Raw genomic sequence first — 27,206 nt, forward strand, 5'->3', positions numbered from 1 at the left:
TACAATACATATGTAGAATTGTGGACAGTTGGGAATGTGAGTCTCACGGGAAGCTTGCAAGGGATAAGTCCCTGCAGTCGCGCTATTCGTCTGTGTCCTCGGTGGCTCAGATGGGTCATATTGATCCTCTACGGACGGAATAGGGGGGAACCCCTCCCAACAGACGAGAAGACGACTCGGACGCTCGGCTACGGCAGTTGTAGGATCTTTCTTTGTAATGAAACAAAAATAAATCTATAATACAAAAAAAGTTATAAAAATTAAAGAAAGAAAGAAATAAAACAACATCGACAAACCCACTACATCCTCTTCCTGATCCTTCGATCCAAAAAAAAAAAAAAAAAAAAAAAAAAAGGAAAGAGATGTGGGTAGAGCGTCTGCCATGTAAGCAGGAGATCCCGGGTTCAAGTCCCGGTCGGGGCACACATTTTCAGCTGTCCACATCGAGGTATATCAACAACACCTGTCGGCAGCTGAGGTTGACAGTTAGTCATCATTTATCTGTAATTAAGATGTAAAAAATGTGAAAACTAATAGTTATATGTATACGACAGTAAAGAACATTCTTTATCTTTAGCAGCCATAGAATAAAAGCCTACTGAAGACGCTGCAACTGCAGCGAAACATGTATGGGTTAAAAAACAAAATTGTGTTTTGCTAAAAGCGGACCCTATCCAAAAACCTATGTGGAGATATAAAACGTGACGAGAGAGATCTGCAGGAAGAGACGCAGGCAATCTTCAATTTCTGCAAAAACTTTTGGATTCTCTTAGTGTCTCGCACGTATCACGTAGAATCGGATAAATGTCTTCACTCTCGCATCGTGGTGTACCTGACTTGTTCTTGAACTTTGGCTTACACACGATTTTAGTTATTAATCGCGTAGGGTGGTTTTTCAGCCACACCAAGAAATGATGATGTGGGTGCCCTTGTTACGCTGGTGGCAGGTTCTACCTGGGTTCCATTCTGGTGGTGCTCGTGGCGCACCCGGACGATGTGCAGCACACCCTGCTGACGGCCAAGATGGTGGACCGCGACCCCTTCACCACGCACGCCATGCGGGTCTTCGCCGGTGATGGGATACTCGCCACCAGCGGTGACCGGTGGAAGACACACCGGAAACACGTCAGCCACACGTTCCGCTCTGAGGTGAGTTAACCAGCCTACGTTAAGTTGCGTCCTCTATCGGCAGCCACTGGATGGTGCACTGAAGTAGTGAAGCAACGTAAATCCCTTAATGAAAGCAAGTCTTCCGGTCCAGACTATCTAACAATTAGGTTCCCTTCTGAGTATGCTGGTGCAATAGCTCTGTACTTAACAAACATACACGGGGTGTTCAAAAAGTCTCTCCACAGTGCCGTATGATTGTTAGCCACGCGTGCCGTAGGCCGCAGTGAATATACCGAAATGAAACTCAGTGAAATACAAGTTATTAATTTATTGAATATTCATTTTTACTTACAAATATTCACATTAAACGTTGAAAGTGTCCCCCCCTGTTGTTGAATACACATTTCAATTCGTCTAATCATGTTTCCAAACACAAGCTGTAACATTTGTTCTGTAACAGAAGCAGTGAAAATAGATGTAGATGTAGATGTAGAAAGTGGATATGGCAGTTTTCAATTCATAGATGGATTTTGGACTTTTTTTTAGACAGTTAATTATACCCTTGTTAATTAATAATCTTCGTCTACCTGAACGTTCACAAATAATATTAGACAAACAAAATAATCCAGAAGAACATAAACCATGACCAACCATTAAAGAAAGAGAACCTATACAACCTCATCAATTTGTGGTCATCAAACCACCAATAACCATTCTTATATGAGCAACAGAAGAATATGCAATTAAAGACTTTAAATCAACCTGACGAAAACAAATAAATCTAACAATAACTCCACCAGATAAACCTAAAGATAATCAAAAATAATTAAACTTTAAACCCAAATAAGAAATAACCTTTATAACACCAAAAATACCATAACCTCCCAACTTCAATAAAACACCACCAAGAATTATTCTACCTGAAATAGGGGCCTCTACATGGTCACGGCCGAGCCTCACCGCGGAACTGCTCGTGACGCCTAGTTTCCGTGCCGCTCACAGTTGCTCCTTTATTTCTGGCCGGCGTAGCTTCGTCTACGTTCGCCTTAAGTGTTTTAATTTTGACAGAAGTAATCTTATGATTATGCGTCTATATTGTTTTAATTTTTAATCTGTGACATGGCCAGTGTTTGGCTCTCAAAATAATTTTTTGTAATTATCACGATTTCTTTATTATTCAATCATTAGACTGATGATGCATTTCAGTGAGTAATATATGTCCGTATGAGGTTTAAGTTATAGGCTCTGAAGAAGATTCCATTACTGGAATCGAATCCTAGGTAAACGAGTAAAAATTACCTTGCAACTGAAGGCTGAAAAAATTGTTTATTTTCTATACATATACGGTTGCTGACGCGCTGCGTTATGTTAAAGATCTGTAAAAAAAATCTCTACATAAGCCTTAGGAAGTCACAAATGAACCAAAAATATTGACATCTTAACTAAAGAAGCCAAAATTATAAATAAATAAAACATAAAATAATAAGAACCAAAATCAACCAATAAAGGGAAATATAAAGTACTAGAAAATCAGGTGATGTTAGGTCAGGCGATCGTGGAGGCCAAAGTCCGTGTGAAATTATGCCATCACCAAAAACATCATCAAGCAGTGACACTGAAACGCGAGCTGTATGCGCGGTTGCACCATCTTGTTCAGTATTTCACTTAACACAAGTTCTCCAATGAATGGGTACAGAATATCACTGCAGTATCGTTGTGCGTTTATTGCTTCGTTGAAAAATATGGGACTCCCAATCCGACGTCTAGAAATTACAATCCAAACCCCTATTTTCACAGAATGAAGTGGTTCCTCATGAATACTCAATGGATTTGCAGTACTTCACATACGAGAATTTTGCGAGTTCATGTACCCGAATAAATGAAACCGCGCCCCATCGGTGAAAAACGTTTCATTAAGAATATCCCTTCCATTTTGTTGAACGAAATTTTTGAACCATTGACAATAACGCAGTCTCTTGCCATGGTCAGTATTTTTCAGTTCTTGCACGACTGTCACTTTGTATGGGAAAAGTTCTATTTTTTCCTTACAGCTGTGTGGGCCGTTCCGACACTAACATCGATTTCCTGGGCGAGTTTTCTTAATGACTTGTTCGGACTCGTGGACATTTTATCGGAAATATCAAGAATTTTATCCTCAGACAAAACGCTAGGACGACAACTTCTCGGTGCATCTGTCACTGAACCCGTACTTCGAAATTTGTTAATCAAATCTCGCACAGTATCGCGATGAGGGAGTGTTGTCCCCGGGAAAACTGAATTAAATGTTTGACGAACTGAAACAGTGTATTTACCGCCAGCTTTGAACACTTGTTCGACTAAAAACACACGTTTTTCAACGGTTAGCATTGTAACAGTGACAAAAATGAAACAAACGCTCAAAGGAACTAAACTTTAACTTTCCCGTCAACACGTAACGACACACACCAACGATACTACTGACGCTGGCTGAGATTAACGAAACAGTGGAGTGCTGGGAGAGTCCACTTGAAGGGAAGTAACCAGGGTAGGCGAACAATCACACGGCACGTGCGGCTAACAATCATACGGCACTGCGGAGAGACCTTTTGAGAACCCCGTATAACCGCTCCCTCGACGGAAGATCCGTATCCAAAGACCGGAAAGTTCCACAAGTCTCACCAATATTTGAGAAAGGTAGTAGGACTAATCCACTAAATTACAGGCCCGTATCATTAACGTGGACATATAGCTGGATTTTGGAGCATATATTGTGTTCCAACATTATGAATGACCTCGAAGAGAACGGTCTATTGACACATAGTGAACACGAATTTAGAAAAAAACGTTCTTGTGAAACACAACTAGCTCTTTACTCACACAAAGTGTTGAGTGCTATTGACAACGGATTTCAAATTGATTATGTATTTCTGTTAGGTCTACAACTTTGCTTCCGCTGTTTTGCAATAGACGGATGTAGCGGCAAGTGGGGTTCAGGTGGTTGGTCATAGGTGTAATACAACATGCTAAGGCATCTATAACCATTAGGCCATAAAAATATTAGTCGATTTGTGATTGCATCATAAGGCTATTCTCAATTAAGTACGTCGACTTACGTACCCATTTCTCGCCATTTTCTGCTTTAACATGAAGAAATCTGCGGCTGTGGCTCTTAAAAATGCTGGGTAAGACCAATGGTGAGGGAACTATTAGTGGAAGACTGTGCAGAGAATGTTTTCATCGCCTTAAGAACGGTGATTTTGATGTCGAAGACCGGCATGGCGGTGGAAGACAGAACTTTTTCATTGCTGCTGAAACAGACGAAGACAGTCACAGGGCACCATTATCGAAAGCAATTGATGCTTTCAAGCCCAGCACTGAAACACAAACGGTCACAATACAGCGATAGACATGTAATTTATCAGCAGGTCGGTGCTAGACCCCACGTCGCAAAACCAGTCAAAATATACATGGAAACGTTGAAATGAGAAGTCCTATCCCTCCGGCCGTATTCTCCATACGTTTCTCTGTCTGACTGCCACCTTTTTCGATCAGTGGCATTCAGTACGGCTGACCAGCACTTCCGATCATACGAACAAGTGCAAAATTGAATCGATTTATGGATCCCCACAAAAGACACCAAGTTCTTCCGCCACGGGATTCGTATGCTATCCGAAAGATGAAAGAATGTAGTGGCCAGCAATGGCTAATACTAAGAATCATATTTTTTTGTAAGTTTTTCACAATAAAGCGCCAAACTTCAAGGAAAAACGGCGGAAGGGAATTAAAATGTAAATCTAGTACACTACTGGTCATTAAAATTGCTACACCAAGAAGAAATGCAGATGATAAACGGGTATTCATTGGACAAATATATTATATTAGAACTGACATGTGATTACATTTTCACGCAATTTCGGTGCATAGAGTCTGAGAAATCAGTACACAGAACAACCTCTTCTAGCCGTAATAACGGCCTTCATACGCCTGGGCATTGAGTCAAACAGAGCTCTGATGTCGTGTACAGGTACAGCTGATCATGCAGCTTCAACACGATATCACAGTTCATCAAGAGTAGTGACTGGCGTATTGTGACGAGCCAGTTTCTCGGCCACCATTGACCAGACGTTTTCAATTGGCGAGAGATCTGAGGACGTGCTGGCCCGTACAGGACCTGCAACATGCGGTCGTGGATTATCCTGCTGAAATGTAGGGTTTCGCAGGGATCGAATGAAGGGTAGAGCGACATCTGAAATGTAACGTCGACTGTTCAAAGTGCCGTCAATGTGAACAAGAGGTGACCAAGACGTGTAACCAAAGGCACCCCATAGCATCACGCCGGGTGATACGCCAGTATGGCGATGACGAATACACGCTTCCAATGTGCGTTCACCGCGATGTCGGCAAACACGGATGCGAACATTATGATGCTGTAAACGGAACCTGGATTCATCCGAAAAAATGACGTTGTGCCAATCGTGCACCTAGGTTCGTCGTTGAGTACACCATCGCAGGCGTTCCTGTCTGTGATGCAGCTTCAAGAGTAACTACAGCCACGGTCTCCGAGCTGATAGTCCATGCTGCTGCAAATGTCGTCGAACTGTTCGTGCAGATGGTTGTCGTCTTGCAAACGTCCTCATCTGTTGACTCAGGGATCGAGACGTGACTGAACGATCCGTTACGGCCATGCGGATAAGATGCCTTTCATCTCGACTGCTAGTGATACGAGGCCGTTGGGATCCAGCACAGCGTTCCGTATTACTCTCCTGAACCCACTGATTCCATATTGTTCTAACAGTCATTGGATCTCGACCAACGAGAGCAGCAATGTCGCGATACGATAAACCGCAATCGTGATAGGATACAATCCGACCTTTATCAAAGTCGAAAACGTGATGGTACGCATTTCTCTTCCTTACACGAGGTATCACAACAACGTTTCACCAGGCAACGCCGGTCAACTGCTGCTTGTGTATGAGAAATCGGTCGGAAACTTTCCTCATGTCAGCATTTGTAGGTGTCGCCACCGGCGCCAACCTTGTGTGAATGCTCTGTAAAGCTAATCATTTGCATGTGACTGCATCTTCTTCCTGTCGGTTAAATTCGCGTCTGTAGCACGTCATCTTCGTGGTGTAGCAATTTTAATGGCCAGTAGTATTGTTTTACAGAAGGCTTTTCATACTGTACCAGAGTATCGACTTGTAGCGAAATGCAAATGCGCTCTTATTGAATATTGTCTGAGTTATATGACTGGATTTGTGATTCCTTGTCATATAGGTCAGTTTTTAGTAACCGACGGAAAGTTATCGAGTAAAACAGAAGTGACTTCTGGCGTTCCCCATGGTAGTCTTATAGGCCCTCCGCTGTTCCTGTGATTTAGGAGACAATGTGAGCAGCCGTCTTAGGTTGTTTGCAGATGGGGGTTGGGGTTGTTTTGGGGAAGGAGACCAGACAGCGAGGTCATCGGTCTCATCGGATTAGGGAAGGATGGGGAAGGATGTCGGCCGTGCCCTTTGAAGGGAACCATCCCGGCATTTGCCTGTAGCGATTTAGGGAAATCACGGAAATCCTAAATCAGGATGGCCGGACGCGGGATTGAACCGTCGTCCTCCCGAATGCGAGTCCAGTGTCTAACCACTGCGCCACCTCGCTCGGTTTGCAGATGTTGGTTGGTTGGTTGTTTGGGGGGAAGATACCATCCATCGAGGTCATCGGTCTCATCGGATTAGGGAAGGATGGGAAAGGAAGTCGGCTGTGTCCGTTCAAAGGAACCATCCCGGCATTTGCCTGGAGCGATTTAGGGAAATCACGGAAAACTTAAATCTGGATGACCGGACGCGGGATTGAACCGTCGTCCTCCCAAATGCGAGTCCAGTGTGCTGACCACTGCGCCACCTCGCTCGGTGTTTGCAGATGAAGCTGTCGTTTATCGTATAGTAAAGTGAACAGAAGATCAAAAGAAGTTGCGAAACGGTTTAGAAAAGATAATTGTATGGTGCCAAAATTGGTAATTAACCCTAAATAATGAAAAGTCTCTGGACTCGCATTCGGAAGGACGGCGGTTCAATCCCGCGTCCGGCCATCCTGATTTAGGTTTTCCGTGATTTCCCTAAATCGCTCCAGGCAAATGCCGGGATGGTTCCTTTGAAAGGGCACGGCCGACTTCCTTCCCCATCCTTCCCTAACCCTGTGAGACCGATAACCTCGCTGTTTGGTCTCTTCCCCCAAACAACCAACCAACCAATGAAAAGTCTGAGGTTATCCACACGAGTGCTAAAAGGAATCCGTTAAAATCTGGTTGCTCGATAAATCAGTCAAATCTAAAGGCCGTATATTCAACTAAATACGTAGGAATTACAATTATGATCAACTTAAATCGGAAAGAACACATAGAAAACGTAGTGGGGAAGGCAAACCAAATACTACGTGTTATTGGCAAAACACTTGAAGATGCAACAGATCTACCAAGTATACTGCCTACGCAACGCTTGTCCGTCCTCTATTGGAGTACTGCTGCGCGGTCTGACACTCTGACCGTAATAGGATTAACAGAGTATGTCGAGAAAGTTCAAAGAAGGGCAGCACGTTTTGCGTTATTGAGAAATAGGGGAGAGAGTGTCACGGACATGATATAGGATTTCGGGTGGACGTCATTAAAACAAAGGCGTTTCTCGCTGCGTCGAGATCTTCTCAAGAAATTTCAATCACCAACTTTCTCCTGCGAATGCGAAAACACTTCGTTGATGCCGACCTGCATAGGGTGAAACGATCATCTTAATAAAATAAGGGAAATTAGACCTTGAACGGAAATGTGTAAGTGTTCGTTTTTTTCACGCGCCGTTAGAGATTGCAATAGCAGAGAATTATTGTGATGGTGATTCGATGAACCCTCTGCCATGCACTTAAGTGAGACTTGCAGAGTATGTAAATGAATACCGATCAACCCCACAATACACACTGAGGTGCCTTACACAGCTTTGGAGGTTGTAAAGACTTACGGGAAAGTTATTGTGTCGAAGACTGACATTTTAAGGCTGTGTACAAAATACACGTTGATTCTTGCAGAGAAGATAACAGTAATCAGCCACTTTTTAAAATGCCATTTATTTACATAAATAACGCCGTTACCTGTTTCGAAACGACAGTTTCATCATCAGACAGCTTGATCACTATAAGATACATTTTTGTTGTAGCTTACGTTAGTTTTTTTGTTCCCCCATATCATGAAAATTACTTGCGGTGGTGGCGTCATAAAACAAGATGCGAGGAAATGTTTATTTAACTGTAATTGTGCCTCATAACGATTTCAAGCGATGTAAACAGATTATTAAATTGAAAATTTTTTAGTTACTTTCGTCGGACACTCTGCACCATTGCGTTGCATTGCTGATTGTTCGTGTTCATGCAGAAGGGAAAACTATATGAAGCACTTCCTTTATATATATCTAAACAGATAATATAAATAATATTTACATTATGTCGTTGCAGTAACACTTGATAAAATTCTGGCTGCTTTATTTGTTAACCTTAATCAGTTGCTATTTAATATAAATTGTAAGTAAAGAAACGTTTGTGGTTTGTAAATTGGTACCGGCACATCAATGTATATATCGAAATATCTCTCACAGATTCTTTGGCTTTGTTACGGTTGTGATATCGCCGTATTTTTATTCATCTTTCCATGTAGTGAAACTTTTTCGTGTGAATGAGTGGTCGAAACCGGTAACTGAGCTGTTTATGTAAATAAATATCGCCATATAAAGTGAGCGGTAGCTGTTACCTTCTCTGCAAGAGACAGTCTGTGTTACGGTGATGATCAAAACACAGAAGCTGTAAAAGGGAAAGGAGCACCTTGTAGCTACGACTGCAGATTACAGAACTCTTATTGACATACTGCACGGGTTGTAGGATGTCTACGAACGAAATGTAAAGATCATTCATCTGAGGATTGTTACCTTTCCACCATACTGTCACAGTCTTTCTTACCAACTCCTACGTACAGACCCTAAAATTGGTTTCAAACAAAAACTAGTGAAGTTCTTTAACTCTAGAAATATGATCGTCCCCAATATGACGAAAAATATATATATGAGACATATACAATCCTGACAAGTGTGAGCAGAGCTCGTACAAAGTTAATTATGTTTACAGATATTTCATCGGTCCCAGGAATAAAGAGTATGGAAGACTTTCACCTGTTATCGATATACAGGGTGGTCGGAAATTCACGTTACAGACTTCTAGGACTTGTAGAGAGGAGTGAGTACATCCTATTTTGAATAGGAACCCATGTCCGGAAACGTCATCCAACGAGACTACACAGCATCAAAGTTATAGGCGCGGGCGTCTGTAAATGTACGTATACACGGGGTGATTCCATGATGATGTTACAGACTTTCTAGGATGATGGAGAACGGTAAATGTATTAATTTGAAGTAAGGATCCCTGTACCGGAAACGAACGAGTCGAAAGTGTAAACGAAAACCGTTCTGATAACTCTGACAGTTGAGTAAATGTACCGGTTCTTGTGTTGCGAAGAGTGTAGGGCTGGTAACTTTCAGTGGTGATAATGTGGACAAAAACATGAAAAAATAAACGCGGGCTCTAAAGAGCGTACCTTAACAGCATGAAAACCTGCTCAGTAGAGATGTGTTTCACATTAGTGAAGATGAACGAATGGTCATAGCTCCTCAGGTATGCAATTTGGAGCCCAGGTTTATTGGACATTTTTTCTCGTTTTTGTCCACAAGATATGCATCTACCCATTCTTGAGAGAAAGTGGTTCTTCCAGGACATACTGTTGGATAACAAATGACAAAGGAAATATGGCTTTCGTGTGGTATAATCTGAAATTAACAATTTTTGGGTCAGTTTGCTTTGCGTGTGCTGTGAAAAAAATGGTTCAAATGGCTCTGAGCACTATGGGACTTAACTGCTGGGGTCATCAGTCCCCTAGAACTTAGAACTACTTAAACCTAACTAACCTAAGGACATCACACACATCCGTGCCCGAGGCAGGATTCGAACCTGCGACCGTAGCGGTCGCGCAGCTCCAGACTGTAGCGCCTAGAACCGCTCGGCCATTCCAGCCGGCTGTAATGTGAAACATTGCCTCTAGCCAAATATCGTGAGTCTAGGTTAAGGGGAAGTACTCTATTAGTATTGATGAATGAGTTTGCAGGAATAAAATATGTGACGCAAATAGCCGTATATTTTGATTGCACTGCCTTAGGTGTGAGACATAAATTTGAAGTTGATATGTCAAGCTGTTCCTGACAAAAAAGGTTCATAACTGTCAGACAGACAGACAGACAGACAGTTCGATAAGAAAGGATAAAATAATAGTGCAGTCATACAGTTACAAATTGACAATTTTCAGATTGTAAACCGGTCAACTGGGTTTAGTGTATCTTTCGTAATATTTGAAAGACGTGTGGTTGCAATTATTAATGCAGTTTTCCAGGTTTGTGATTACATTTGAAAATGCCGACTCAGTAAGTCAAAAGTAATTATGTAACCTTTTAAAAGTTTCATTGTTGTAGTGACTGTGGCTTTACGACCGTTTGTGGTGTCAAATAAAAGTTCTAAATTTGATGAGTTAGTTTAGGGGATCAAAATGTGACAGAAAAGGCCATATATTTCAACTACATTTACTTCTAAGTTCAATTTCTTTTAATTTGTGAAGGGACCATACACCTTAGCGTGTGGCCTAAATTTGAACTCGATACGTCGAAGTCGTTCTTGACAAAAAGATGTCCTAACCGAACGATAGACAGTAGTCGTATGAAAAACGACAAAAAAAACCCAATGGGTTTCGTGTGATATAATTAGATTTTAATGATTATCGAATTTCTTCTTTTACTTTTAATGTAATTCCTTGCTTCTAGCCAAATTTCATGATAATGTGTTGTAAGTAGGCTGTTTAGGTTTTTGTGTTGGTAACGCCACGTAGCGCTCTTTATGAAAATCACTGACAGTGCTGTGTGCAATCTGTGGCTGGTTGGCATTGTTGGAATATTCGCTATTGTAGTGTTGGGCAGTTAGACATGTTCATGACATCCACTCTTACAAATTTACTCTTTCTGATGGACACACGTCCAGATCGTCCGCTCTCAAAACTCCGCCATCTCTCTCCCCACATCCACCACTGCTGGCGGGTCACCTCCAACTGCGCAACGCTATGCGCTGTTCACATCCAACTGCCCAACACTATATATATATATATATATATATATATATATATGTGTGTGTGTGTGTGTGTGTGTGTGTGTGTGTGTGTGTGTGTGTGAGTTTTGAACACTATTAAGGTAAATACATTGTTTGTTCTCCATCAAAATCTTTCATTTGTTATCTATGCCTATCAGTAGTTAGTGACTTCAGTAATTAGAATCTTTTATTTAGCTGGCAGTATTGGCGCTCGCTGTATTGCAGTAGTTTGAGGAACGAAGATTTTTGTGAGGTAAGTGATTCATGAAAGGTGTAGGTTATTGTTAGTCAGGGCCATTCTTGTGTAGGGATTATTGAAAGTCAGATTGCGTTGCGCTAAAAATATTGTGTGTCAGTTTGGAGACGATCAAAATAAGTAAAGAGAGAAGTGTTGAGTACATTCAGTTTTTCTCAGCTGTTTGAAAATCAAATAACGTAAGAGGTTTTCCAGCACTGTCATTTATAAATTTTTCTAAGGGGATGTTTCAGTGTCAACGTGAAATACCAAATAGGTTTTGATGAGTGAATTTGAGAGTATCAAGATATGTGAAATATATGGTCGTCTCTTTTGATTGCATCGCCGTAGGAGCTTCAACTTTCTACACCGCCAAGGTATCGCAGGCCGTAGAATGTGACATAAAGCTTAAATTCAATTTAACAGACTGACAGACTCACACATAAGCGGACGACAAGGTGATACTATAGGTGGTTCCGTTTTCCCGATTGTAGGACCCGAGATAGAACCCTATGGTACACAGTGGCTGATTACGATGTTGCTGTGTGACAGACAAAGCAGCGAGATACACTGTCATCTATCATGAAGATGGCATTGATTCCAACTCCAGGCAGTTGCAGCTGGAGAGGAGGCACAGTGAGTGTGTGCTGTGTTCCAGTTGCTGGAGGGCTACCTCCAGGCGTTCCACGAGGGCGGCCTCCTCCTGAGCGAACGCCTGGCCAGGACCAGAGGCGCCGTCACCCCGCTCTACCCTTCAGTGCTCCTGGCAGCTGCCCGGAACGTCTTAAGTACCGTCATCGGCATCGACCCAGACCTGCTGATACCAGATGCCTTGGCAGAGGAGGAGATGTCTGCCGCCATGAGCGATGCCATGGCCACCATCCAGGTAAGGTCGAGTAAAGCAGCGGCTTTACCAAATGATATTCCAACAACGGCATTATCTGTTGCCGCATATACTTTTGTACCCCAAGGGCCACCTCACGATTTGTATCGCAGGAAACATAGTACACTCATGCTCATAAATTAAGGATAATTGCAGAATGTGGTGCCGGTACACAAAAGTGGCGCTAATAGCATAGGTACATAGGGAACACGCACGACACAGATCCATGGTATTGGTGATAAGATGAGAAAACCGTCCTGAAACACGTGTCTTACAAAACACCACTGTTTCCTGGGCATATACCCCGATATCAGTATGGGATATGATCACCATGCACACATACACAGCCTTCACAATGGGTTGGCATACTCTGGATCAGGTGGTCGAGCAGCTGCTGAGGTATAGCCTCCCATTTTTGCACCATTGCCTGTCTGAGCTCTTCAAGTGTCCTAGAGGTTTGAAGACGTGCAGCGATACGTCGATTGAGAGCATCCCAGACGTGCTCGATGGGATATAGGTCTGGAGAACAGGCAGGCCAATCCCTTCGCCTGATATCTTTTGTTTCAAGGTACTCCTCCACGATGGCAGCTCGGCGGGGCTGTGCATTTTGATCCATCAGGATTAACGTAGGACCCACTGTACAACTGAAAAGGCAGACATACTGGTGCAAAATGACGTCTTGATACACGTGACCAGCTACAGTTCCTCTGTCAAAGATATGCTGGGGTGTAGGTGCATCAATCATAATCCCGCCCCTCACCATCAAACCATGACATCCATACAAGTCCATTTCAAGGACATTAAGGGATTGGTATCTGGTTCCTGGTTCACGCCAGCTGAAAACCTGGCGAAAATCATTGTTCAGACTATACCTGGACTCGTCCATGAATATAACCTGGAACCACTGTTCCAATGACCAGGTACTGTGTTCTTGACACCAAGCTTTACGGGCTCTCCTGTGACCAGGGATCAGTGGAATGTACCGTGCAGGTCTCCGGGCGAATAAACCATGTCTGTTCAGTGGTCTGTAGAGTGTGTGTCTGGAGACAATTGTTGCAGTGGCTGCGGTAAGGTCCAGGCTACCTTCAGTACTCCGTGGCCGTCTGCGGGCACTGATAGTGAGATATCAGTCTTCTTGTGGTTGTACATTGTGGACGTACCGTACTGTAGCGCCTGAACACGTTTCCTGCTGTCTGCTGGAATCATTGCAATAATCTTGAGATCACACTTTGTGGCACACGGAGGGCCCGTACTACCAACTGCTGTGTTTGACCAGCCTCCAGTCGCCCGAGTATTGAACCTCTCATAACGTCATCAATGTGTGTTCTTTGAGCCATTTTCAACATACAGTCACCATTAGCACACCTGAAAACGTCTGCACACTTACTCGCTGCCCCGTACTCTGACGTGCACCAACACACCTCTGCGTATGTGGACTGCTGCCAACGCCACCCGTCGGCGACCGCAGATCAAATGCTTCGCATGGTCATACCCGGAGGTGATTTAAACCCGCTAACCACCCACTAGATCGTTGTTTAACCATGTATCAGCATCATCCTTAATTTATGAGCATGTCCTGGATGGCGAATGACCACTGGAGACAAAGGCTCGTCAGGAGTGCCCCAGGGAAGTGACATATGACAGCTCTTGTTCTTTATAACCCACCTGACACGTAGCGTAAGCAACAATACTCGACACATTTTGCTGATGACACTGTAGTGTCCGGGGGAGTGTTATCTTTGACTGAGTGTAGGAGGATGCTAGGTCACTTGGATAGAAGCTCTGTTTGATATCATGAATTCTACACTCACGTCCAGAAAAAAAAAACAGAGAAAACCTTGAACGACTAGAGATAAGATGCTCATATTCACAGGACATGTACATTAGTGTATCCTGCAGAAATAATTAGCATTTGTGAGCTATGAGTGGCCTGTGTTCGTGTCGTTACTGCTTGACATCTTATCTTGGCAGTACTCCCGTCTCGTTTTTTATTGGATTTACTTGCGTCACTAAGTAGCCTGCCTGCCTGCCGTAAGTGGCAGCAGCAGCGCTTATCGATAAGAGGACTGTCGTACTATCTTTGGAGCGACTGCTAGTATTTCCGGGTCGTCGTGTGTGGGGAGTTCAGTCGGGACGGAGTAGCGGTGAGGTCCAGACAGCCATGACTTGCCCGACTGTTGCCGACACACAAGACTTTAGTGGGGACAACCTTGGTTGGTCGTTCGGTTGGTCGTCTCATCGGTTGCCGACCGCTTCTGGGTTCTCTGTGTGTGTCGACTTGTGATTTGTCCTTGTCGTTCCACAGTGACTCTTTTAATATTGTTCGAGTTGTCTGTGGAAGTGTTTTCAGGCAACTGTGTGTAGCTTGTGTGGTTTTGTCTGAGCAGCTATTTTAATGCTGTCTGCGTGCTGGATTGAGTTGGTCAGTTGGGACAGAGCAGCGAGGAAGTCTCTGCGGTGCGAGGTCAGGCCGGGGCTGCTGGCGGCTTGCACGCGTGGTCGGATTGTGAGGAGCCAACTGCGAGAGCTACAAATTTCGTTGCCCACCGAACCTGGACACTGAAGTTGAATGATGAGTTAACCTTATGAGACCTCAATTGCTGTGACATCTCTTTGTTCATTGTCGGTTGTTGCTTCCTGGGCCGTTCCGGCTAGCAGTAGTGTAAGGTGTGTTGGACTCAGTGAAATTTTACAGCCGTCTTCCTGTGTGGTCTTTAACTATTAAATAGGTTGTTAGTTATCACATCCTTTCTGCCTTGTGGTCATCACCCCAGCTACCTGGCCTGGTCGTTAGCGTAGTTTTCTGGCAGAGTGTTTTTCCTCGCCATGTTGATGCTGTCCGGCATGGCGTGTAGTTCGACAGCCTTTTAGTTGTTGGTTCATATTTTTTCCTTAAGAGTGATTATTGTGCCTTGGCTGTTTCTAGACGCCAATTTTGAAGACGCAGTGCAGCTGCTATTTTCGTCCTCGGCTGATATTTTCTGTTGTCGTACTGTTGGTAGGGTGCAAGGGAAATGATTAGGTTGTTGAACGGTCATTCACCTGTCTCTGGGTTCAGTTGCCATCCGATTATTTAATCTTACTCTTGGCTGCCTGTCTCACCTCCCCTTACGTTAGAGCTACATCCTCAGGCCGACCCTTGGAACACTTCTGAGCACACTTTTCTGTCGGTTTTAGATTGTGATTTTCATTTTTGTCTGGTGTACTGTTCGAAATCTTCAGTCGTCTATTAATTTTGTTTGTTTAAATTTTAAGATAAGGCCTTCAGCCGACTTAAATTAAAGTTGAAGATTGATTTGTTTAATAACTAAAACTTTGAAAGTCTGTTCTATCTGAAATTCTTGTTATCCAGGCCCTAAGCCCTGAGTTGTTCAGTGTCTTGTGTGTGGCCTTCAGCCGAGTATTTACGTAAAATGTTTTTTTAAATAAGATCTTCAGCTTCTTTAAAGCAATTTTTATAACTTATGTTCAGGCTTTCAGCCGTTCTTGTTTTTGGTGTGGTTTTGGGCCTTCAGCCAGGAGGTATCGCAAGTCTTCATAACTAGGCCTTCAGCCGTATTGTTTTAATCTGATCCTTTTAAAGCAATGTGTAATTAAGTGGTTCTTACGAAAATAACAGTAACTGATTACGGCCCCCTCCACAACCATAACGTGATCCACTCTACCCTGCGAAACCAGATTTCAATGTCGGCCCGTGGGCTCGTGGTCAACACTAATATCTCAGTGCAATAGCACCTACTTCTAAAATGTGACTGTGGCTCTTGTTGCCGCTATATACCGAAAGAAATAGGTAAGTTTGAGTTGAGCAGTCGTGCAGGAGGCCTCGCAGACGGATGCACGAACCCTACCGCCAAATCAGTGAGTCTGAAAGGAGGTGCATTATTAGCATGAAAGAATGTGATGCAGCCTTCCGGGAAGTTGCTGCTCGTGTGGGACGAAGTGTTTCGGCAGTGCACCGGGTGTGTGCAGAACGGTTCACAGAAGACCGTAGAGACTTCGACATTCGTCAGGTCGCAACACCCATGCCACTACCCGCAAGAAGATCGATACCTCATCCGAATGGCACTGTAGGACAGATCTACGTCCTTCTGGGCTCTGGCGCAATAATGGAACAGTGTAACATGTCGTAGAATATCGGGGATGACAGTGCGTCGCCATTTATTACACCATATGTTGCCTGCAAGTCGTTTACTTCTCCGCCTTCCTTTGACGAATGTTCAAAAACGTGCTAGAGGGCTGTGGTGTATGGAACGACGTCACTGGGGCAAGAATGGCATCAGATAGCGTTTTCGGATGAATCCAGGTTCTGTTTGTCTGAAAATGGTGGTCTATTTCGGTTCGCGGCAGACTTCGGGATCGCCATCAAAGCGACTGATGTACAGCACCAACAAAGGGGCTTATGGCTTAACTTGCTGTTGGGTACAACAACAAATCACAGTGTAAGCAGGCTGTGTAGGTTTTTATGTTGTTAACGCCACGTAGCGCTCTGTATGAAAACCACTGACTGTGCTGTGTGCAGTCTGTGGCTGGTTGGACTCATTGTTAAAATATTCGTTTGTGTAGTGTTGGGCAGTTGGACGTGAACAGCACTTAGTTTTGGGCAGTTGGAGATGAGCCGCCAGCAGTGGTGGATGTGGAGAGAGAGAGATGCCAGAGTTTTGAAAGGTTACTATAAGAGGACGATTTGGACGTGTGTTCCCCAGAAAAAGGAAATTTGTAAAGATGGAGGATGTTTATGCAGGATGGCGCTCCACCGCATTTTGCTAGACGCGTGAAAGATCTCTTGCGCGCGTCGTTTGGTGATGACCGTGTATATATATATATATATATACTGGGTGATCAAAAAGTCAGTATAAATTTGAAAACTTAATAAACCACGGAATAATGTAGACAGAGAGGTAAAAATTGACAGACGTGCTTGGAAAGACATGGGGTTTTATTAGTACAAAACGGGACTTTTTTCTCCGAGGAAATGCGTGATTCTGGTTATGTAACTGCTACCGTGACGGGTCAGAGGTACACCGATATGTTACAGAATCGCATCATCCCCAGCCTGGCTGATAAACACCTGCTGGAACGTACGATGTTTTTGCAGGATGGCGCTCCACCGCATTTTGCTAGACGCGTGAAAGATCTCTTGCGCGCGTCGTTTGGTGATGATCGTGTGCTCAGCCACCACTTTCGTCATGCTTGGCCTCCCAGGTCTCCAGAGCTCAGTCCGTGCGATTTTTAGCTTTGGGGTTACCTGAAGTCGCAAGTGTATCGTGATCGACCGACATCTCTAGGGATGCTGAAAGACAACATCCGACGCCAATGTCGCACCATAACTACGGACATGCTTTACAGTGCTGTTCACAACATTATTCCTCGACTATAGCTATTGTTGAGGGATGATGGTGGACATACTGAGCATTTCCTGTAAAGAACATCATCTTTGCTTTGTCTTACTTTGTTATGCTAACTATTGCTATTCTGATCAGATGAAGCGCCATCTGTCAGAAATTTTTTCGAACTTTTGTTTTTTTTTTGGTTCTAATAAAACCGCATGTCATTCCAAGCATGTGTGTCAATTTGTACCCCTCTATCTGCATTATTCCGTGATTTATTCAGTTTTCAAATTTATACTGACTTTTTGATCACCCGGTATATGATGACTTTTGAACATTATTAAGGTAAATACATTGTTTTCAATTTGTTAACTATGCCTATCAGTAGCTAGTGCCTTCAGTAGTTAGAATCTTTTATTTAGCTGGCAGTATTGGCGCTCGCTGTATTGCAGTAGTTCGAGTAACGAAGATTTTTGTGAGGTAAGTGATTCAAGAAAGGTATAGGTTATTGTTAGTCAGGGACATTCTTTTGTAGGGATTATTGAGAGTCAGATTGCGTTGTGCTAAAAATATTGTGTGTCAGTTTAGTGATGATCAGAATAAGTAAAGAGAGAAATGTCTGAGTACGTTCAGTTTTGCTCAGCTATTTGAAAATCAAATAACGTAAGAGGTTTTCCAGCAGAGTCATTCATAGTTTTTCTAAGAGGACGTTTCAGCAGTTCGTACATGACCAGGGCACTATGACCAGTTTGACCTGCTTGGATGACCTCCTGCGATCCGTAGCCATACCGTTTTCGCACAACACTCCAGGTGCCATTTTTCAGCAAGAAAAAGTAGGACCATATGTTGCTGCACGAACACGTGCCTTTCTGTTGTCATAGGATGTCAGCCTTTTGCACTGGCCCACCAGATAACAAGACTCGCCGCGAATGGATAATGTGTGGGATGTGGTGAAACAACAGGTTAAGCGCTGTGACCCAATGCCAACGGCACAGATGAACTTTGGAACCAGGTGAATGCAGCATGGATGTCTGTACCACAGGTCGTCATTTTAGCCTTATACGTATTGATGCCATCATACATGGAACAAGTTGTTGGGGTCCATGGCAGACCTCTGCCTACCAGGCAACAGGTCACTTGGTGAACTGAGAACACTGAAATGTTAACCATTTCTGCATAACATACTAATATACATGTCCTGTGAATATGAACGTACAATCTCTATCCGTTCAAGGCATTCTGTTTTTTCTGAACATGAGTGTACCTTGCTCTACATGACGGAAAACATTGATTACTGCAGAGGATTAGGAAAAACAGTCCTGTCCAAATGCAGTATTAGTGTTTTGCTACTTGACACAATAATGTCGATTAAATATCTAGGCTTGACGTTGCAAAGCTGTTTCAGATGGAACGAGCACTTGTCTACAACAATAGAGAAGGCGAATGGACGACTTCGGTTTATTGGTGGATTTTAGCCAACTATAGCTCATCTGTAAAGGAGGCCAGGTACAGAACACTTGTAGAACCCATTCTTCAGTACTTCTCGAGTGTTTTGGGATCCCCACTTGGTAGTATTAAAGGAAGACATCGAAGCAATTCAAATAAGCTGCAACGGAAAACCCTTTCCACATAAATACTCAGGAACCATTTTAAACAGCTTCAACTGTAATTTCTCTTCTGTTGTCATCATTGCGATTTCTGTAAAGGAATCTCGCTTTTCAATCAGTGTGTTCGTAGTTTAATGTCGACATTGTATATCTTGTTATTAGTAGTAACCATTACTACCTCCATCATCCGCTTTCATATCATTTTGATTCTTACTGCGTGTGTTTTTTCTTATCCTTTAACGGAATGTGTTTCTGTAATATGTATTCAGTGTTTCCGTTAGGGAGATTTTCGTATTTGACTGTGGTATGTGGTAACCTACGGGGTCTGTGTCTTCCGGGCACCGAGCAGTAGAAAAAAGCCTATTCGCTTGTCATTGGTGCAAGGCACGAAAGCTGTAGGGAATTTTAAGCTTACCAGCTGTCCAACTACAAGAACTACTTTTACAATCAGTGGATCTTCGTGTTTCAGAGATCAAGTGTCAGTTCATTTCTTGTAAATAGCTGAAGCTGTGCGGTATCACAACCTTTTCCACTATTGTTTACGAAGTGACAGCAGGATTTTGTAATACGCACACTTTTAGGTTTAGGAGAATTTTGGGTTTGCTTTACGAAATGCTGACGTAGTTTTTTTGAGTAACGTCGGGAGTGAAACAGGTGCTATAAAAGTAAATACCTATTTTGAAGTTCACATAGATTCTCGATCAAAATGTTGCAAGCCAGAGCTCTCAGAGCCGATTTCTTATATATTGTCGCAAATACAATGCTTTGTCCCGGACGGCACTGTTCATTAGAGACAACGGTATCTGCAGGAGTCCCCAAGCAAATTAGACATCACACTTCTAGTTCTCTATGTATATAAACGATCTGTCGGGACAGGGTGAGGAAATATCTACAACTGCTTGCTGATGACGTTGTAGCTGTTGCTCGGCTGTAGGAGGATGCAAGATGACTTGGATACAATTTCTATTTTGTGTGATAAATCGCAGCTTGCGATAAATGTGGGAAAATGAAAATTGATGTTAATGTGTACAAAAAATAGTCCTGTACAAAAATATTGTTGATGTGCTCGTTGACAGAATCATGCCTATTAAATAGGTAGGCGTAACTTTGCAAAGCTACATGGAATGGAACGAGCACCCAGTATTGGTTATAGGGAAGGCGAATGCTCGACTTTGGTTTGTAGGGAGGATTCTGGAAAAGTGTAATTCATCTACAGAGGAGAAAATTAGTACATGACACTGTTGTTATTGTTGTGGTCTTCAGTCCTGAGACTGGTTTGATGCAGCTCTCCGTGCTACTCTATCCTGTGCAAGCTTCTTCATCTCCCAGTACCTACTGCAACCTACATCCTTCTGAATCTGCTTAGTGTATTCATCTCTTGGTCTCCCTCTACGATTTTTGTCCTCCACGCTGCCCTCCATTGCTATGATGCCTCAGAACATGCCCTACCAACCGGTCCCTCCTTCTTGTCAAGTTGTACCACAAACTTCTCTTCTCCCCAATCCTATTCAATACCTCCTGATTAGTTATGTGATCCACCCATCTAATCTTCAGCATTCTTCTGTAGCACCACATTTCGAAAGCTTCTGTTCTCTTCTTGGCCAAACGGCTTATCGTCGATGTTTCACTTCCATACATGGCCACACTCCATACAAATACTTTCAGAAGCGACTTCCTGACACTTAAATCTATACTCGAGGTTAACAAATTCCTCTTCTTCAGAAACGCTTTCCTTGCCATTGCCATGACACTAGTGAGACCCATTCTTGAGAACTGCTCGAGTTTGCCCAACTGATCGAACTAAACGAACATATTGAAACAGTTTTGAGGCGTGCTGCTAGATTTGATACCGGTAGGTTCGATCAAACCGCTAGCATTACTGAAATGCTCCGAGAACTCAGCTGGAAATTCCCGAAAGGAAGGCGACGGTCTTTTAACGGAACAGCGTTAAGATAGTTTATAGAACCGTCACTTGGCACACACTACAGAGAGATCCTAGTGCCAGCAAGGTACATATAGCGAAAGAGTCCTGAACAGGAAATAAGAGAAATCAGGGGTCGCACTGAAGCATATCTACAGTCGTTTTACCCTTGCTCCATTGGTGAATGGAACAGGAAAGGAAATCAGCTGCAACGCTACAAGATTCCCTCCACCATTCACTGTATGTTGGTTTTTGGGGTGTGCATGGTGAGGAGAATGCAGACTCACCAGTGCACTTCTCTTTCCATCCTGTTTACTTAAGACGGTAGGGAGCTGTTGGTGGAGTTGTAAGATGTAGGGTTCACAAAATTGTATGTGCTGTGGGCGTTCAATAAGTAATGCAACTATTTTTTTTCCTGGAAGCAGGTCGGTTTTATTTGGGATTGCAATACACCATACTATTCCCTTTCTTTTGGCTACAAAACCCTTTTTTTTTCAAGACAGTAAGACAATGTCCGTTCAGTGCGGCAGCCTTACGCCATCTTATTGGGAGGACCTCTATGTCCGCATAATACCACTGTACTGGCCGACGTCGGAAGTCTACCCCCGGTAGATGAGTGGTCAGCATGACTGAATGTCAATCCCAACGGCCTGGGTTCGATTCCCGGCTGGATCGGAGATTTTCTCCGCTCAGGGACTGGGTGTTGTGTTGTCCTTATCATCATCATTCCACCCCCATCGACGCGCAAGTCGCCGAAGTGGCGTCAGATCGAAAGACTTGCACCTTGCGAACGGTCTACTCGACAGGAGACCCCAGTCACAAGACATTTACAATTTTTTTTAAAAATAACCTCATCATCAGCCTCGTAGTGCGCAAACAGTTCCACAAAGATGGTCCTCCGTTGCTCTTTGTGGTCTTTTGTTAGGTGGTAAGAAATCCAGCAGGCAAAGACCTTTGAGTTCCCCAACTGGTGGGCAGGTGTGTCAGCACTACCAACAGAGATGTCCAGTTGTGCAGCGAGGTGTCTGATTGTGATCCATCGATCATCTCGAACGAGAGTGTCCGCACGTTCCAAAACTGCGGGAGTCGCAGCTGTGTGCGACAGGCCGGCCCACGGGACATAGGACAGGTTTGCGCGACCTTGTTGCGATGGTGACAGGCGCCCCAATCAACGACTCGCCGGGCTTTTGTTCACTGCCAGGTCTCCGTACACATTCTGCAAGCACCTAAGAACACCTGAGATGCTCTGCTTTTCCGACAGAAGACTTTCAAAGATCTCAGCTTGAAACGCACCTTCGCGATAGACTCCACGTTGAAGGCTGTGTATAGCCCCACCACCTATCTGAACTTTATGAGACTATAGGGGCTCACGAAATAAATTTTCAGTCTTAAAATATAGGGGTACAAGGTAGTAATTTTAAAAAATAAACAAAAATTCCTGCATGTTGGTGGACCTAAAATAAATCTCATTCCTTGCAGCAAGTATTATTACCATACGGCCCGCGCGGCATTAGCCGAGAGGTCTCGGGCGCTGCAGTCATGGACTGTGCGGCTGGTCCCGGCTGAGGTTCGAGTCCTCCCTCGGGCATGGGTTTGTGTGTGTAAGTTCTTAGGATAATTTAGGTTAAGTAGTGTGTAAGCGTAGGGACTGGTGACCTTAGCAGTTAAGTCGCATTAGATTTCACACACATTTGAACATTTTACCATATGGTGTTCTTCGTTAAGAGAACTGGTCAAGAACTTCTGCTGACGAAACAAATACACTCCTGTAAATTGAAATAAGAACACCGTGAATTCATTGTCCCAGGAAGGGGAAACTTTATTGACACATTCCTGGGGTCAGATACATCACATGATCACACTGACAGAACCACAGGCACATAGACACAGGCAACAGAGCATGCACAATGTCGGCACTAGTACAGTGTATATCCACCTTTCGCAGCAATGCAGGCTGCTATTTTCCCATGGAGACGATCGTAGAGATGCTGGATGTAGTCCTGTGGAACGGCTTGCCATGCCATTTCCACCTGGCGCCTCAGTTGGACCAGCGTTCGTGCTGGACGTGCAGACCGCGTGAGACGACGCTTCATCCAGTCCCAAACATGCTCAATGGGGGACAGATCCGGAGATCTTGCTGGCCAGGGTAGTTGACTTACACCTTCTAGAGCACGTTGGGTGGCACGGGATACATGCGGACGTGCATTGTCCTGTTGGAACAGCAAGTTCCCTTGCCGGTCTAGGAATGGTAGAACGATGGGTTCGATGACGGTTTGGATGTACCGTGCACTATTCAGTGTCCCCTCGACGATCACCAGTGGTGTACGGCCAGTGTAGGAGATCGCTCCCCACACCATGATGCCAGGTGTTGGCCCTGTGTGCCTCGGTCGTATGCAGTCCTGATTGTGGCGCTCACCTGCACGGCGCCAAACACGCATACGACCATCATTGGCACCAAGGCAGAAGCGACTCTCATCGCTGAAGACGACACGTCTCCATTCGTCCCTCCATTCACGCCTGTCGCGACACCACTGGAGGCGGGCTGCACGATGTTGGGGCGTGAGCGGAAGACGGCCTAACGGTGTGCGGGACCGTAGCCCAGCTTCATGGAGACGGTTGCGAATGGTCCTCGCCGATACCCCAGGAGCAACAGTGTCCCTAATTTGCTGGGAAGTGGCGGTGCGGTCCCCTACGCCACTGCGTAGGATCCTACGGTCTTGGCGTGCATCCGTGCGTCGCTGCGGTCCGGTCCCAGGTCGACGGGCACGTGCACCTTCCGCCGATCACTGGCGACAACATCGATGTACTGTGGAGACCTCACGCCCCACGTGTTGAGCAATTCGGCGGTACGTCCACCCGGCCTCCCGCATGCCCACTATACGCCCTCGCTCAAAGTCCGTCAACTGCACATACGGTTCACGTCCACGCTGTCGCGGCATGCTACCAGTGTTAAAGACTGCGATGGAGCTCCGTATGCCACGGCAAACTGGCTGACACTGACGGCGGCGGTGCACAAATGCTGCGCAGCTAGCGCCATTCGACGGCCAACACCGCAGTTCCTGGTGTGTCCGCTGTGCCGTGCGTGTGATCATTGCTTGTTCAGCCCTCTCGCAGTGTCCGGAGCAAGTATGGTGGGTCTGACACACCGGTGTCAATGTGTTCTTTTTTCCATTTCCAGGAGTGTAGCTATACTTACTAACTGCACAGACAGCTTAAGGCCCAGTGATAAATGCGTGCTTTAGCGAAGCCCTTACAAGTAATTAAATTTTACATACAAATTTAATTAAGGAACAATATTCTACGTCTCTAAAAGACCAGCTTTCGTCAAAACTGATCAGTCTTAAGTGAACAAAATTTCACTGCTCAAAACACTATAACAATACCTAAAATGGATACAGGATAGCAACATCAATGGCTGGCAGCCCTGTAAACAAGTTTCACAGTGGACGAAAGTGTTTTAGGATTTACATGAAATTTGGTAAAGAATACAAGGTGAACATCAGCAATTATTTTAAGGGACCTTAAGATTGCGTCCAAACATGCCTCCGCAACTGGGAAAGTTAACGGGCTTATAAACACAGTGAGATTTATGGCGAAATAGCGAATCAAAAGCACCAGGTACAAGGCGTGAAGTCCCGGAGACATTCACAGCAAACTGCCCAAAAAATACAGGGCGCTGCAAACGGTCAAACCTGACATACACTTGAATGAGATTTTCACTCTGCAGCGGAGTGTCCCCTGATATGAAACATCCTGGCAGATTAAAACTGTGTGCCGGACCGAGACCCGAACTCGGGGCCTGTGGTTAATCCATGTCTCCGCAATATCCTTTCTTCGAGGAGTGCTAGTTCTGCAAGGTCGCAGGAGAACTTCTGTGAAGTTTGGAAGGTAGACACGGGGTACTGGCGAAGTAATGCTGTGAAGAAGGGGTGTTAGCCACGCTTGCGTAACCCAGTTGGTAGAGCACTTGCCCGCGAAAGGCAAAGGTTCCGTGTTCGGGTCTCGATCGTGCAAGCAGTTAGAATCTGCCAGGACGTTTCAGACCCATACTATAAAGGCGTTTCTAGGCAACGTTGCTTAGCTTCAGTTAAGCAGAGTTTAGAACGAATCAGCTCTTGTAATTGATGAGGGGAAACGAATCTTAGGGGGTTACAGGCAAGCAAACGTAGCCGATCAAATGTACAGAAAGAATTAGCTAAGCCTGGCTGGCATAAATGACAAACAAACAAATCACAATAAAATATTTACACAAGTGACTATTTCGGCAGTTGACTGTGTGAAGTGTCGATTTACTAGAATCAGCTGACCAGGTGTCTTACCAAAATAGATACCTTCTCCGCAGATGTATGAGGCATTTACATTACCAAAAACGATCTGCTGAAAACTTCCTGGCAGATTAAAACTGTGTGCCGGACCGAGACTCGAACTCGGGACCTTTGCCTTTCGCGGGCAAGACTCTTTCGAGGCTCGGTCCGGCACACAGTTTTAATCTACCAGGAAGTTTCATATCAGCGCACACTCCGCTGCACAGTGAAAATCTCATTCTGCAAACATCCCCCAGACTGTGGCTAAGCCATGTCTCCGCAATATCCTTTCTTTCAGGAGTGCTAGTTCTACAAGGTTCGCAGGAGAGCTTCTGTTAAGTTTGGAAGGTAGGAGACGAGGTACTGGCAGAAGTAAAGCTGTGAGGACGGGGCGTGAGTCGTGCTTGGGTAGCTCAGTTGCCCGCGAAAGGCAAAGGTCCCGAGTTCGAGTCTCGGTCCGGCACACAGTTTTAATCTGCCAGGAAGTTTCATATCAGCGCACACTCCGCTGCAGAGTGAAAATCTCATTCTGGGATCTGATGAAAGCCACAAGATAAGCTGAAGCATACAGTAAGGTCCCTTTCCCGGTTCTATCTTGAAATCAGTAACCAAAATATTAAATAATGGCTAATTCGTTCTATAAAACACACACACGCACATAATCAGAATTAATCACTATTCTAATAATATAACTACACCAATAAATAAAACAACGCTGACTAGCAATGAATAAGTAATACACCAGACAATTAGCTTACAGAAAAATTTTAGCTGCAAGTATTGGCTCGTGTAAACGATAAACCTGAACCATGCTACACAGTATCGTGATACATAGGAATGAAAATCCAAATTACCACCCATGTTCGCCACAAATCGCAAAAATGTGTCCAGAAAATCTGCTGTACTCTATCTGATAGAAAAATACAAATGAGTGCCTCCGCCCCCAATCGAGGAGCAACAGCTAGATCGGAAAGAACCAGAAAGCAGTTGGTCATCAATCAGTTAAGAACAAAATTACTGACTGTTGTAGAAATGGGTCCACCATAAAGTCCACAATATGGGCGCACATCAGGACCACTAGCAGGCTCGCTTCTTCCAACCTTCAGGTAGCTCACAGTTAACCTACAGAAAGGCTGGTGGCACCAATCAACACACCATATGCTAGGCCGCGACCCTCCAGCTACGTTCAGCCCAACAAAGCGCTCACACGTCCCAGGTACAGTCCCTGCAGGATACGGTGACTGATGCGCAGTGACCAGTTTTCGTGCAAAGCACTGGTCGAGTTCATTCACTTGTCCAGAAGGGGAGGCCGGCGCTGTCTGCTGCCTTTCAGCTGGTCGGCGATAACAGAATCGAAGCGTGCGCCCTGCAGTCTTCCTCAAGCAATTTTACAGAAACCCCCATGAACCATGGACCTTGCCGTTGGTGTGGAGGCTTGCGTGCCTCAGCGATAGAGATAGCCGTACCGTAGGTGCAACCACAACGGAGGGGTATCTGTTGAGAGCCCAGACAAACGTGTGGTTCCTGAAAAGGGGCAGCAGCCTTTCCAGTAGTTTCAGGGCAACAGTCTGGATGATTGACTGATCTGGCTTTGTAACACTAATCAAAACGGCCTTGCTGTGCTGGTACTGCAAACG

At 44.5% G+C, this 27,206-nt stretch overlaps 1 protein-coding gene across 1 annotated transcript in view; it reads left to right on the forward strand.

Annotated features, from left to right (window-relative positions):
• LOC124716821 (cytochrome P450 4C1-like) overlaps positions 1–27,206 on the forward strand; it is a 102,725-nt gene that overhangs the window by 41,138 nt on the left and 34,381 nt on the right. The window contains exons 4-5 of the mRNA XM_047243374.1: positions 948–1,149; positions 12,186–12,413. Coding sequence (XP_047099330.1) covers positions 948–1,149; positions 12,186–12,413 — 430 coding nt within the window. The remainder of the gene's footprint in view (positions 1–947; positions 1,150–12,185; positions 12,414–27,206) is intronic.

Source organism: Schistocerca piceifrons, chromosome 9, assembly GCF_021461385.2.
Source record: "Schistocerca piceifrons isolate TAMUIC-IGC-003096 chromosome 9, iqSchPice1.1, whole genome shotgun sequence".
NCBI classification, from domain to species: Eukaryota; Metazoa; Arthropoda; class Insecta; order Orthoptera; family Acrididae; genus Schistocerca; species Schistocerca piceifrons.